The sequence below is a fragment of the Filicampus tigris genome, chromosome 12, assembly GCF_054856515.1.
Source record: "Filicampus tigris isolate MCC_2025a chromosome 12, RoL_Ftig_1.0, whole genome shotgun sequence".
Classification (NCBI taxonomy): domain Eukaryota; kingdom Metazoa; phylum Chordata; class Actinopteri; order Syngnathiformes; family Syngnathidae; genus Filicampus; species Filicampus tigris.
Genome location: NC_141228.1, coordinates 5,507,332 through 5,519,799, shown reverse-complemented (window position 1 = coordinate 5,519,799; position 12,468 = coordinate 5,507,332). Strand labels below are relative to the sequence as shown.

General features: G+C 42.1%; 1 protein-coding gene across 2 annotated transcripts in view; it reads right to left on the bottom strand.

The window, feature by feature from the left end:
* Positions 1–11,885, bottom strand: part of syde2 (synapse defective 1, Rho GTPase, homolog 2 (C. elegans)) — a 49,275-nt gene extending 37,390 nt beyond the window's left edge. Inside the window, exons 1-3 of one of the 2 annotated variants that reach the window (XM_086047330.1) lie at positions 9,735–11,885; positions 2,867–3,153; positions 1,132–1,483 (exon numbers count right to left, since the gene is read on the bottom strand). In XM_086047330.1, the coding sequence (XP_085903456.1) occupies positions 1,132–1,483; positions 2,867–3,153; positions 9,735–11,685 (2,590 nt within the window). In that variant the 5' untranslated portion in view covers positions 11,686–11,885. The remainder of the gene's footprint in view (positions 1–1,131; positions 1,484–2,866; positions 3,154–9,734) is intronic. The other variant, XM_086047331.1, reaches the window with a different exon arrangement.
* Positions 11,886–12,468: the final 583 nt, after the last annotated feature.

Genomic DNA, 12,468 nt, shown 5'->3' with positions numbered 1-12,468 from the left:
AATTATAAGGTGCACCAAATGGTCCGTAAAATACTGTACTGTTGAACAATTCAAGCCAATCTTGACAAATGTGCTCATGTAATAAATGAGAAGGTGTCTCCCAACTTTTGGCAGTGATTGTATACCTTTTTAATGGCTTATTTTCAATGTATTTTACCATCTACTTTTTACTTTTCAAATGTTTTCCCTATAATGCTTCATACAGTATCTAACAGAGGTGTTAACCTCAAATTGTTGGACTGCAAATAGCGTAAAGGTATTGTATTTGATTCTATTCTATTCTATGCTATTCTATTTTTTCTATTATTCTGTTCCATACCTAATTAAATTTAACACATTCAAATTGTAGTTTGTTTTGGTTAAACTGAGGAACAAAAAAGTGGTATGATGGAACACCTCATCTAGTTATTTCAGAATAACCCAACGCAAGTCATTTTGATGCCTATGATAATGCAAATCAGAAATACATAACATTTAAAAATATTTTTTTGACCCAACAAACTCACATTGTGAAGAAATTGTGCATATACAGTATATGTATCAATATACAATATGTACTTCCTTTAATTCAAACCAAAACCCAAAAAAGTGTTCTTATAAGCCTACTGTATACCTCAGGGGTACCCTTTAAGTAGATCATGAGCTACCAGTAGCTTGTGAAGGGAGTGTTGGTAGCTCTTATGGCATAAACTCAATCACTGCCAGCCCTGCCAGTTTTATGCTATTGATATAGCTGCCTGTCAACAGCAGTGAATGAGTTAAAAAAAAAAAGTAGACTACCATCTTTCATCTGTTGTGAAATGTGTCCCTTAATTGACATACAGAGCAGCCAGTCCTACGCCTGTTGCATGCCTCACCACGTATGGGTTCATGCCGTTATAAAGGATTCTAAGTGGGGTTTTCTTAAAATAAATAAAGTCGGTAGCTCATTTGGACTTGGTTATTTTAAGTAGCTGGCATGCTGAACAAGTATGGGCACCCCTGCTAGACCTGAAACAAAAACAATGCAAAAATGACTTCTGAAGTCACGCAGACAGATGCTTCAGTTAATTCTCTGATTAGCAAGATTTTCAACGCTAACTGTCGAGCTGTATCAACATACTGTAAGATGTGTCTCTTTTCTTGACTCACCTGCAGATTTGCTGGTGGAGGGCCCTCCCTCCTCCTGAGGTTTCGACGCAAGCATCTGTTTGTGTAGATGTTGCGCCTCTGTCGAATGTACAGCATTTCCTTGACTGCCATCTCCTGAACCGCTCTCACCCAGCGACTCCGGCCCACTGGTCTCCAGGGTCCTCCCATTGTGACCTTTACTGGGTCTCCTCTGAGGCTCAGTTTGAGGGGGGTCAAGCAGACGGACACAGGGTCTGTTGGACATCTCAAGATCGTCATCCTCAGGAATTGGGTTGTACCAAATCTCGCCTTCGTCGTCAGCATCATTCTCTTCTGCTGGGTCCACACTTCTGGGGTGGGGCGTCACACTCACCTAGATCCAGAGAGAGGCCAAAGAGAAAAATAATAACTTCAATGCTGTAATAAAAACATAGGCATATATTATATGAATATATCAACATTAAGTGGAAATGAGTTTTCACCTAGCCCCATACATTATTACTCGTAAAGGTGCAAACAAACTCACTGTATTAATGAGCTGGACAATTAGCCAACTCGTTCGAGCTCTCACCTATAGTCAATATCATTATCAAGCCTAGCTAGGAAACATAACTCCAGACTGTTAGCACACGCCACCAGTTTGACTGTTTCCCCGTCAATAAATCATGTTTTTCCCCTATAATATGGCCAAAAGTATTGAAACACTTCACATCAAAGAGTCTCATTTTAATACACCAGTTCAACAATATTATGGCAATTTTATGGTACTCCATGCTCATTTGTCCATAAAGGTAAAAACTTGAGAGCCCTGACCTCAAACAAATCAAACACCACAGGTATGAATTACAGATGGTTATTATAGAGCGATTGTTAAACCGGGTCCACAAATACATCATTGACCGGAGATCTCACAAATGTTCTTCTGAACGAATGGACAAATACATTTATGGACATATTTTGTTCAGTTCATGGGTATAATGGTCAAGTGCCGCAATACTTTTTTTAAAATAAAGCTTTGTTTTTTTGGTGTTGTTTTTTTTGGGGAAAGACATTGATTTCTAAATGACCTAACAACAAGAAAAAGACTAAAAAGATTGACCCCGCATTGTCTTTATGCCTTAAAGCGGAAATCAACCCAAACATATTTTTTTCAAGGATATGTTCCCAGCAGGCCCACTTGTTGAAACACGACATTCTGATAAATATTGTGTTTGTACAATATGAGTTAATCAGCAAAATCCACCCCTTTCTCAGGGGGCAGCCATTTTGTCATTTCTGTCGATTGAAAATGACATCAAAACTACCCAGGGCTCAGGGAACGACCAATCACAGCTCACCTGTTTTCTAAAGATGAGCCGTGAATGGTCATTATCAGAGCCCTGGGTAGTTGTGATGTAATTTTCAGTCGACAGAAGTGACAAAATGGTCGCCCCCAGCGTTGGCTAAAAACGGGTGGATTAACTCTTATTCCACAAATGCAATATTTATCAGAATGCCTTGTTTCAACTAGTGGGCTTGCATAGAACATATTCTTGAAAAAAATATAAAATAGGTTGATTTCCCCTTTAATCACTAAAAAAAAAAAATAATAATAATAATAATAAAAAAGCAAAGGTCTCCCGTCTTCTACCAGATCTACAGTATGAGGAAGATCAAGCTTATTATCTTTAACCACCAAAGCAAATCCGAAATTTCTTGAATGTCAAACTATCCAGCAAAAAGCTGTTCTCCAATACAGCAAGACTGTGAGATTAACCTTGGGTGGATGCAGGTGGGCTGGCCGTGAAGATGGCACCCCTGAAATTCTCAGTTGCTCTGGAGAAGGACTGGGCGGTGGTGGTAGCTGTGAGTAGCCCGGGCTGACCTCCTCCTCAGCTCCCAGCTTGCCTTGCGACTCATCTTTATTGCAATGGTTCTTTCCAAGGGTGCTCTGCTGCAGCCAGTTGCGCTTCTTGGCAACTGTGATGGTGTGGAGGTGTGGTCGCCATGCTGAAAGCTCATTGGCCCTGGCAGCTTCTTGCGTTGGGACATTCTCAGTGAGAGCTGAATGTGCAATAGAAGGAGGAGGTTAGAGAATGAAAGTCTTACCATCACATGACAGGGCACATTCAAACTAAACCAATCAGAATATCATCCATCCATCCATTTTCTACAGCGCATGTCCCCAATAGGGGCGCGGGTGAGCAGGAGCCTATCCCAACTGACTTGGGGCGAGAGGCGGGGTACACCCTGAACGGGTCGCCAGTCAATCGCAGGGCATAAAGAGACAAAACAACCATTAAAACTCACGTTCACATGATGTGTGAACCACGACAGCGCCGTGCTACTGATTAACCAATTGAATTCATATCAATAATCTCAATTTCACACCAAAATTTAATCCTAATCCAGATTGAATTAAATGCAATTCATGCGTTGTCATGTTGAAGAAAACATCTGTACCATGAAACCAAGGGAGTGATCACAGTAAATAAACAAATACAGATCATGAATGAATAAACACATAAAGCCATAACTGTAATGGATGGATATTGGGGGTGTGCATTCCTCCTACAGAAGACAATTAGATATGTATCTTGATATATTTTAAAGTGGGATGATTTGGTTCGATTCAACGTACTCACATCTTTTGAATCAAAACGGATTTTCTGATTCAAAACTTTTTTTTTTCTTTTACACCACTAACACATTTGCTTTCATTCATTTCTCTAGCTCAAAAAGCCACATCTTGTTTGGGCTTGTTGGTAATTTGCTCTCATTTTTATATGACTATTTTTATGTGATTTTTTTTTTTTATCACCACACTATTAATCAGACTGTCACAGGCTTTCCAGAAGATCTTCAGCTATTTTCTCCTCAGTGAATCCAAAGCCCATCAGTTTTAGCTTTGTGAAAATGTCAATTTATGCGCTTTTTAAGCGTGAGGGAATATTCTGGAAACATCCACAGCAAATCGCCGGGCATGTGTTTGGTTTCTGAAGAGCAGATGCCATCAGAGAGAAATATTTGTGCTACAGAGAAGAAAGTGATCGTGCTGAGGGAAGTGCCTTGCTCTAACTTGTATAGCAGAAACATTTAAAAGCTTGTTTTCATCCTTCACTCTCAGGCAAGCCCCTCCACATATTTTGATGAGACAACTTCTTTTTTCCTCAAGGATGTACAGTATTTGCATCCGCACATCCACCAAATTAGAGACTACTTTTTTTTTTATTGAATACAAAACATCCAGTATATATGTGCCACTTCTTTAAATTGTAAACGGGTGACAACATCATCTGATGATCCCCCTTCCCCAAAAGCTCCACTTTTTTGTTAAGAAATAAGATTGAGGAACCAATAATTATAATAATAAATTTGCCATTGTACAACGTAAAATGTTAAAATGTTTAGCCATTTGTGCTTAAAAAAAAGCATAAAGTGAAGGGAAGAATTGCTTTCTCATGTCAATTCTGAACAGCCTTCCTATGACCTAAGAAAAAAATGACTGGAGGACCATTAACCTAGTTTCAGTAACTTTTGGAATGGCAAACTGTAGAAACAAACTGATATCACATGGGAGGTTCTTTGCGGGCATAACAAAAACTGTGGTGTCAAATATGTAGACATACTGTAGGATTGGCTGACATGGCATCAGGCAAAACTGCGAAAAAGCTGCTATTTGTTGTTTAGCTCTTTTCTGTCTCAGTTTTCGTCTATAACATAGATCCTTGATTATCCTATACATCTCTGTTGTCATTGTGAAAGCCATTCGGCATCAACTCAGCATTCCTGCTGGCGTAAGGAGCAAAGTGGGTAATTTCTACACTGTGTGGTTGGAAAACATCTGTGACTTGAAGCACAGAAATGCTGAAATGTCTTTTCTTAAAATCACACAACATATTAGTTCACTACTGTCAGCAAACATCTTTCCACCTCAGCAATATGAGAGGGGTCATAAACAGTACTGTGGAATTATTGCTTTGATTTTCAAATGTACTTTATTCGATATGATATAAATGATATAATTTGACACAGTGAGTAGTGCTGAGAAAAGAGGACAGTTTTAAGGTGATCTCTTTTCTTGAAAGTGAATTAAGCCTCTCAGACACGATGGCATGTTAGTTGTTGTATAATCATATAACCCACATCATGAAATATTTCGTCCTTTCAGCACAATTCCATATGCTGCCGTTTCCAGACCGAAAAATATTTAGATGACATCCAAACACAATAATGGCTAATAGCCCAAAAGAGGGCTGAGTACCTTTTCCTGAGTGAAAGGAAGCTATTGTACAGTTTTACATTGTAGAAGTCAACAATGGTTTATTATACAATCCAGTTAAATTTAAATGACCACCACCAGAGAGATTGTTTTATCAGGGATTTGTTTGCTTACCAAGATTAGATTCAGATTTTCCTCCAAACGTTGTGGATGATAGCCACATGAGAAAGTTAGAAACTACCAAAAAAAATGATGGAGGTGCTTCTAAATGTGTGGATATAGTATTTTTTTAGGTGCTGATCAATATTTTTTATTGATCAGTATTGGTGGAGGTCTGCAAAAATGCAAAAGCTCCAATAAAGACTCTTCTAATGTCCACGCGGATGCTTAGGACAAGAGGACGCCTCTGTGTGGAGTTGTTGTCAGCATGCCAGCATGCCATCTTCTTTAAGGGGTCTTTCATAACTGGAAAGAAAAACGTGTGCTGACACGAGCAGCATTCCAGACGACAGCTCCAGGTTTACAGCCTTAACGCTATCTCTACTGCCACACTCCTTCTTAGGCCTAACATATTTCCAAAGCAACAAGCCATTAAATGACCTTCATGGCTACTGTTCTGTCATTTTTGTGACAGTTTTGTGTTTGTATGTTTTGAAAGACGGACGACCACTCCAGGGTTTAGTGGTGCTCCTATAGATAGGCTCCTTGCAACGCTAAACAAAATAAGCGGCAAAGAAAATGCACGCATGGATGATAGACTGATGGATGGATCTTGTGATTTAGAAAGTTATGCTCAGACGTATTTTCTCTTCTATTCTCATAGTTGTGCTTATTAAAAAAGAGAGAGTGGTGACCTGCCAGACAATGTAGAGCAAACTAGTTCAAATACATTTGCATAACAGAGCTGCACAACCTGCTTCCCTGTGGCACGGTGCTGTGTAGAGGATGCGGTGAGCCTCCATAAATCTCACACCCCTTTAAGGTAACAGATGGCCGGAGCACAATAATATAAGGTTTGCATGTCTGTGTGGGAGGAAGAGAGAAGAGGTGGCGCTGAGATGAGAAGTGTTACGGTTTGGCGATAGAGCTAAAAACAGAGGAAAGCTTATTTCCTGGATGTACTATTAAAAACCTGTAGTAGTGCCGCTAAACCTCACTCTAATTATATTCTCAATCTAAATCTACTAAGTGACGGATTCGCTTTCTCCTTGCGAACACTTGATCCACTTTCCCACCGGCTTTCCTTTTAGCTTGTCTCCACAGAGGCTCTTCTTTTGATAAGAGCAAAAGAGACACCAACAACTTTTCTTGTCCATAAAGACTGCACTTCGTTGTGTATGGCGTTTCGGGCTCCCTTTCAAAAGGGGGATCTTTTGCTGTTAGCCATACATTCCTGTTGATACACATTCATATGGTAATGAGGATTCTCTGAGTAGATTTTTCCCTTTTTACATGAGTAAAGGCCAGAGATTGTCCGGGGTTACGTCACACGTCAACGCTAGCATCCCCACTGAGAAGTCTTGGCAGCATAGCTGAATGCATATCGTCACCCTCTTAAAACGGAAATCACTTTTTTTCAAGAATATGTTCCCAGCAGGCTCACTCGTAAAAACACGGCATTCTGATTAATATTGTGTTTGTGAAATATAATTTAAGCAGCAAAATCCACCCGGTTTTAGCCATCTCAGGGGGTGGCCTTTTTGTCACTTTTGTCGACTGAAAATGACATCACAACTGCTCAGGGCTCAGGTGACAACCAATCACGGGTCAGCTTCAGAAAACAGGACAGCTGTGATTGGTCGTTAACTGAGTCCTGAGCAGTTGTGATCTCTTTTTTAGTCGACGTAAGTGACAAAACGGCCGCCGCCGAGAGTTGTCTAAAACCGTTGGAATAACTCTTATTCCACAAACGCAATATTTATCAGAATGCCTTGTTTCAACTAGTGGGCCTGCTGGGAACATATTCTTGAAAAATAAATGTTTGGGTAGACTTCCCCTTTAAGTCATTTTTGCTGATGCAGAGGCTGACAAATGTCATATTTCAGTAGTATAGTATATACTACTAGTATATACTACTTCCTCTTAAAGCAGAAGTCAACAAAAACATTTTCTTTACAATGTGTTCTATGCACCTCCACTAGTCTACACACGGAATTCTGATTAATATTGTGTTTGTGGAGTATAAATTAAGCCAATTTTTGTCCATGTAAGTGGGCGGCCATTTTGTCACTTGCTGTCAACTGAAAATGACATCACAGTTGCTCAGGTGATGACCAATCACGGCTCACCTGTTTTCTGAAGCTGAGCCATGATTGGTCATTACCTGAGCCCTGAGCAACTCTGATGTCATTTTCTGTCGACAGCAAGTGGCAAAATGGCCGCCCCCTTAGATGGCTAAAAACGGATGGATTTTGCTGTTTCAACAAGGCTCTCTGATTACGTATTTACTGACAAAAAAAAAAACAGGGGTTTACTCCATGATATGGCTCACTTCGCTAATTAAGAGTGCGGGTAAAAATCCTCGTGCCTCAGATTTCTTCTTTACCACTTGACATTATGTCCTTCAAAGTTGACTTTCTCCATAAATGTGTACAAACAACTCAGACCGACAAGGTTTTTGTGTGAGAAAAAAAATGTAGCTCAGTATGGGTTTGGCAGGTTGCTCCACCTAAATATAATAATTCTGACATGGGTGGACAACCACCATAGAGTTTTATATTACGCTTGCATTCTCATTTCATTGTTATTTTAAAACCCCTGAGCAAGCACACATTGCTCATTCATGGAGTGAAAGTGACGCCACGCAAACAAGTTAAACAGCAGGAATGGCATCCCAAAAATTCTGTCCAATGTCTCCTTTAAATGCAAGTTACCATGGAGCTGCCCTGAGGTAATGACTGGGGAGGAAGGCAACATGACAGCCCAACCCCCTTACCCTTAAACACAACCAGAGAGTTAGTGCACTGGCTCCTGTTCTGCTTTGGATTCCTCTGGCCACAGCTGTGGAAATGTTCAGGGAAATCACGAAGAGGCAGACATTGGGGAAAATATATATTTTTTTTAAATCTAAAGGTTCCCCATACTTACGGTCACACTCGACATGGCTCTCTGGTCAGTTTTTATTGTGTCATTTATTGACAGAGTTAAATGATAAAGATAAATCAATGTCTTAGGTGTTCTTTATCATTCATTTACATATGTACACTACAATTTATGTCACTATTATGTAAATACATGATCTATTTTAGTAGGTTTGGGTCTAGTGCAGGAATTTCAACTCTTGATCTGAACAAGTCTGGGAAACCCAGGTTTCGATGAATGACAGACTACTCTGTGCTGGGCCAATGGCATAGCTCGACACAGAGGCCTTCCTCCGAGCAGCCACAGATATCGCACTCTATTTCGAGCAACACAGCACCGACAGTCAACAACAGCTTGAACACCAGGCAGCTCAACTATTTGCTCTGGAAGGGACTTCTGCAGAAGCTCACGTGCTGTGACACATGCACTCATGAAGCAAAAACATGATCAAAACAATTAGCTCATCTTTTACAGTCCTAAAACTGACTGTCTTGTAAAATGTCTATTCAACAGTCGCATTAATCAGAATATCAAGTTTAGACAAGTGGAGCTGCATAGAACATATTCTTGGAAAGAAAATGTAGGGGTTGACTTTCCTCTTTAAAGACAAATGTGGTGTACAACAACATCAATCCAGGCTATTAACGGATGATAAAATGAACCAGAACTTTAAAATTAAATAAAACTGTTTCTTTTTTAGCATATCATCAAAATGTCTTAACCTTTTGATTTCTAAAAATCCATCCCAAACTGGTAAAACATGCAGTATTATAAATCATTAATTGATAGCCCTAAAACTAAATAGACCTTGTGGCATGGTTTTGCCAATTGGATAAATTTAAAGCCAATTGGTTTGCTTCCATCTGGTCTGAAAAATCATCTGGACAAAAAGACATCAGAGTCATAATCCGATGCAGATGGTTTCACGATACAGATGTTTTCACTGGAACACATTTTGTACACAACCCAATCTCATTCATACACACAAATGCCATCACCCGCCGACACCAGAAAAACTTGAACAGGGAGAATGAGTTAGTTGTTATTGAACTATACTGTGAGTGATCCCATCTAAAACTTGATGTGCGATTAATTTAGTGTTAAAATGTGCCTACATTAGTTTGAAGAACAGAACCCGCCACCCGTTAGAGAATCGTAAAAGAAAGCAAAGAGGTCTGAGGTGTCTCGTCCCTTTGCTTTGCATCCAGAAGAGGAGGAGTGCCACCAGGCGGAGTGTACTATGAGTGGAGGATGATGAGAGTAATCATACAGGAAGGAGGGTGAGAGTTCGTTGATTTAGGAGATCCACAGGAGTTGAGGCCACTCCGTGCGGCCATCCTACCTGAATGCTGTGCTGTCTTGCTTGCAGGGGACTTGACAGATTTTACCACTCGGCAGGACGTTTGGACCCCTGTTCCCCCCGGACTCGCCTGAGGACAGGGACGCTCATGGTTTTGGCTGGCGGCGCGGGCCGAGGGCGAACCCTCTATGCGTTGCTTCATTTCAGACGACAACAGGCGACCTTTGTGCATCCACTGTTGCATCTTGTTCACAGTGACACCATGGCCCTTGTTCACTAAGTTGGCGCCCTGTGCCCGAACCCCTGTTGACTGCTGCTTATTATCATGACCGGGAGGCGCCGATCCCTCCGTGTTGCTATCTGAAGAACCAGTCAGGCTGTTGACTGAACCACTGCTTTCAACAAGGTTCCCTACTTGAAAAAGCTCGTCACTGCTGGCGGCGTTGTAGACCACCTGAGGTTTGGAAAGCTCAGCCACTCTTAGAACTTGCGCATCCTCATTGTCTCGATCTGATTTCGGCTCCGAAACGACATCGTCATCACACGCGACTGGACTGGTTCTAAGAGGATTTGTGCACTGCAAAAGTCCAGCTGAATACCTGATGTCTCCGTCACTAGCGGAGCGCGCTAACGTAGGTTTGATCTTAGTCAAAGACAAACTGAGCATGCTCCTACTGCTTAGTCTGGTTTTGAGGCCTGACTCAACGTTTCCACCTAGACAGAGTAGCAAGGAATCTGTGTCAGACACCTGCTGGGGGTTGTGGTCACCCCCGGAGGACCACGAGTCACTGTCCATGTTTCTGGCAGACAACCGTGAGCACAAGCTATCCCTCGAGTGGCTACTGCAGGAGGAGGTGGTCTGATGCTCAGTTAAACCAGCACTTACTTGCTGGTCCAAATTGATATCGTTCATAGCATTGATTAGGAGGTAATAAGCCTCTTTCAGCTGGTTTCGAAGCCTGTCTGTTTCCTGGGCACTGTGACTCTCATCAGCTTGTCCTCCATCCTGACCTGCAACATCTCCTCTATCGCTTGCACTTTTTGCTCGAGTTTCATAGAAGGGCAGAATTTCATTATCATAATAATCGTCATCCTCACTGTCTAAAGGATGCCGGAGTGATACCTTTGTGTCACACACAGATGCCATGTTAACGTCACATATTTCGAGCTCAGTTGGGAAGAAGGCTGGGCTCTGCAGTGGACCCCTGAGGTCCCCTGAGTATGCAGGGTCAAAGATCTCAATTGTTCTAAAGAGGTTTGCTTCTGTTTGAGCTGGGATTGGATTCACAAGCACAGGTGTCGCCACACTTTGGTTGTTGGTATTACGTACGTTGACAGAAACGACAGTTCTTGGCACGTGTTGGGAATGTCCTTGGACCAGGGGCTCGCAATCACAAGTAGTGCCGTTCACAGTTTGTGCATGAGAATAAATAGGATTGGAATTGTCCCCGAAGCCAATTGAATCCCCCACGCTGCACTGCCATGGGACTGAGATGAAGTGTTTCCTCTGGGTATGCGTTTCTCCAAAGGACACCCCTCCAGAAATTGTGATCGTGTCATCACACGCGGGCTCCCAGTGGCCCGTATTAGCGTCTGTAATCGCGTGTCCCGCAAAGTGCACCTCTCTTTGAAGTGAGGCCCCCGGGAGCTGCCCATTAACCCGAACCCTGTCCCCGCTGCTGAGCAACGGCGGACATGAGCCGGCTAACACCACTGACGGACTCAGTCGGAGCAAGTCAACCCCCGTGGTTTGCACCACCGGCCCGTCAAAACAATTCTCGTACGTGCTCATTCTCTCTGCCGTGTAATCCAGGCCTGATAGCGTGACTACCGGGTGAGCCTCGACGGAGTCTCGCTGCATTCGCAAAACTTTTTCTTTACCTTCTCGACCCACATTCGCAGGGGAGCCCAATCCAGCGCTGAGCGTCTCTCCTTTCTTGGATTTTTTCCCACGGAGTTTCGCTAGTAAAGTCCTCCGCAGAGGATCAGCCATTCCTTTCCTATGCCCCCGAAAAGTGAAACTCCTCCCGATTCCTTTCAACGCGCTGGCTCCAGAGGGAAAGAGCCGAATAGGTTCTCCTCTCTCGCCGCGGCGGTCTCAGCTCGCCGCTGGAGCCTCGTCTCCATTCTCTACTGTCACCTCCGCACTGGCGACACACTCCGTGCAGCTGAGCCTGCCTAAACTCGCCCACAGCTCGCTCGCTCTCTCTTGCTCTTTCTTTCTTTCTCTCTCTCTCTCTTTCTCTCTCTCTCTCTCTCTCTCTCTCTCTCTCTCTCTCTCTCTCTCTCTCTCTCTCTCTCTCTCTCTCTCTCTCTCTCTCTCTATATATATATATATATATATATATACTGTATATATATATGTATACGTGTGTAAGTGTAAGTGCGTGTGCGTGTGCTATCATTCATACACCAGAAGGATTTCACACTCAATAGTAAATCTGAATAAGTAAACTCAAATGAGATCCTCTCTATTTTAGTATATTTGACACCTGGATTTACATAAAGGCTAGAGACAATTAGCGACAATAGACGTCAAGGGGTATATTCCTGGGAGATTTTTGTTTTTCTCCTCTTTATATAACAATGTAATATTGGCTAGTTAAAATCAATTTTTCAAAGCTTCACACAAATTATTTAAAATTCACCACATATTTGTCCCTGAAATGTAAAACAGATTCAGTTGTCCACATTTGCTGGTGGGTGTGAAGGAATTTTAGCAAACAGCAGAGACAACAACTTTCATGTTAGAAGAAAATGTGCTGAACCTTTTGCA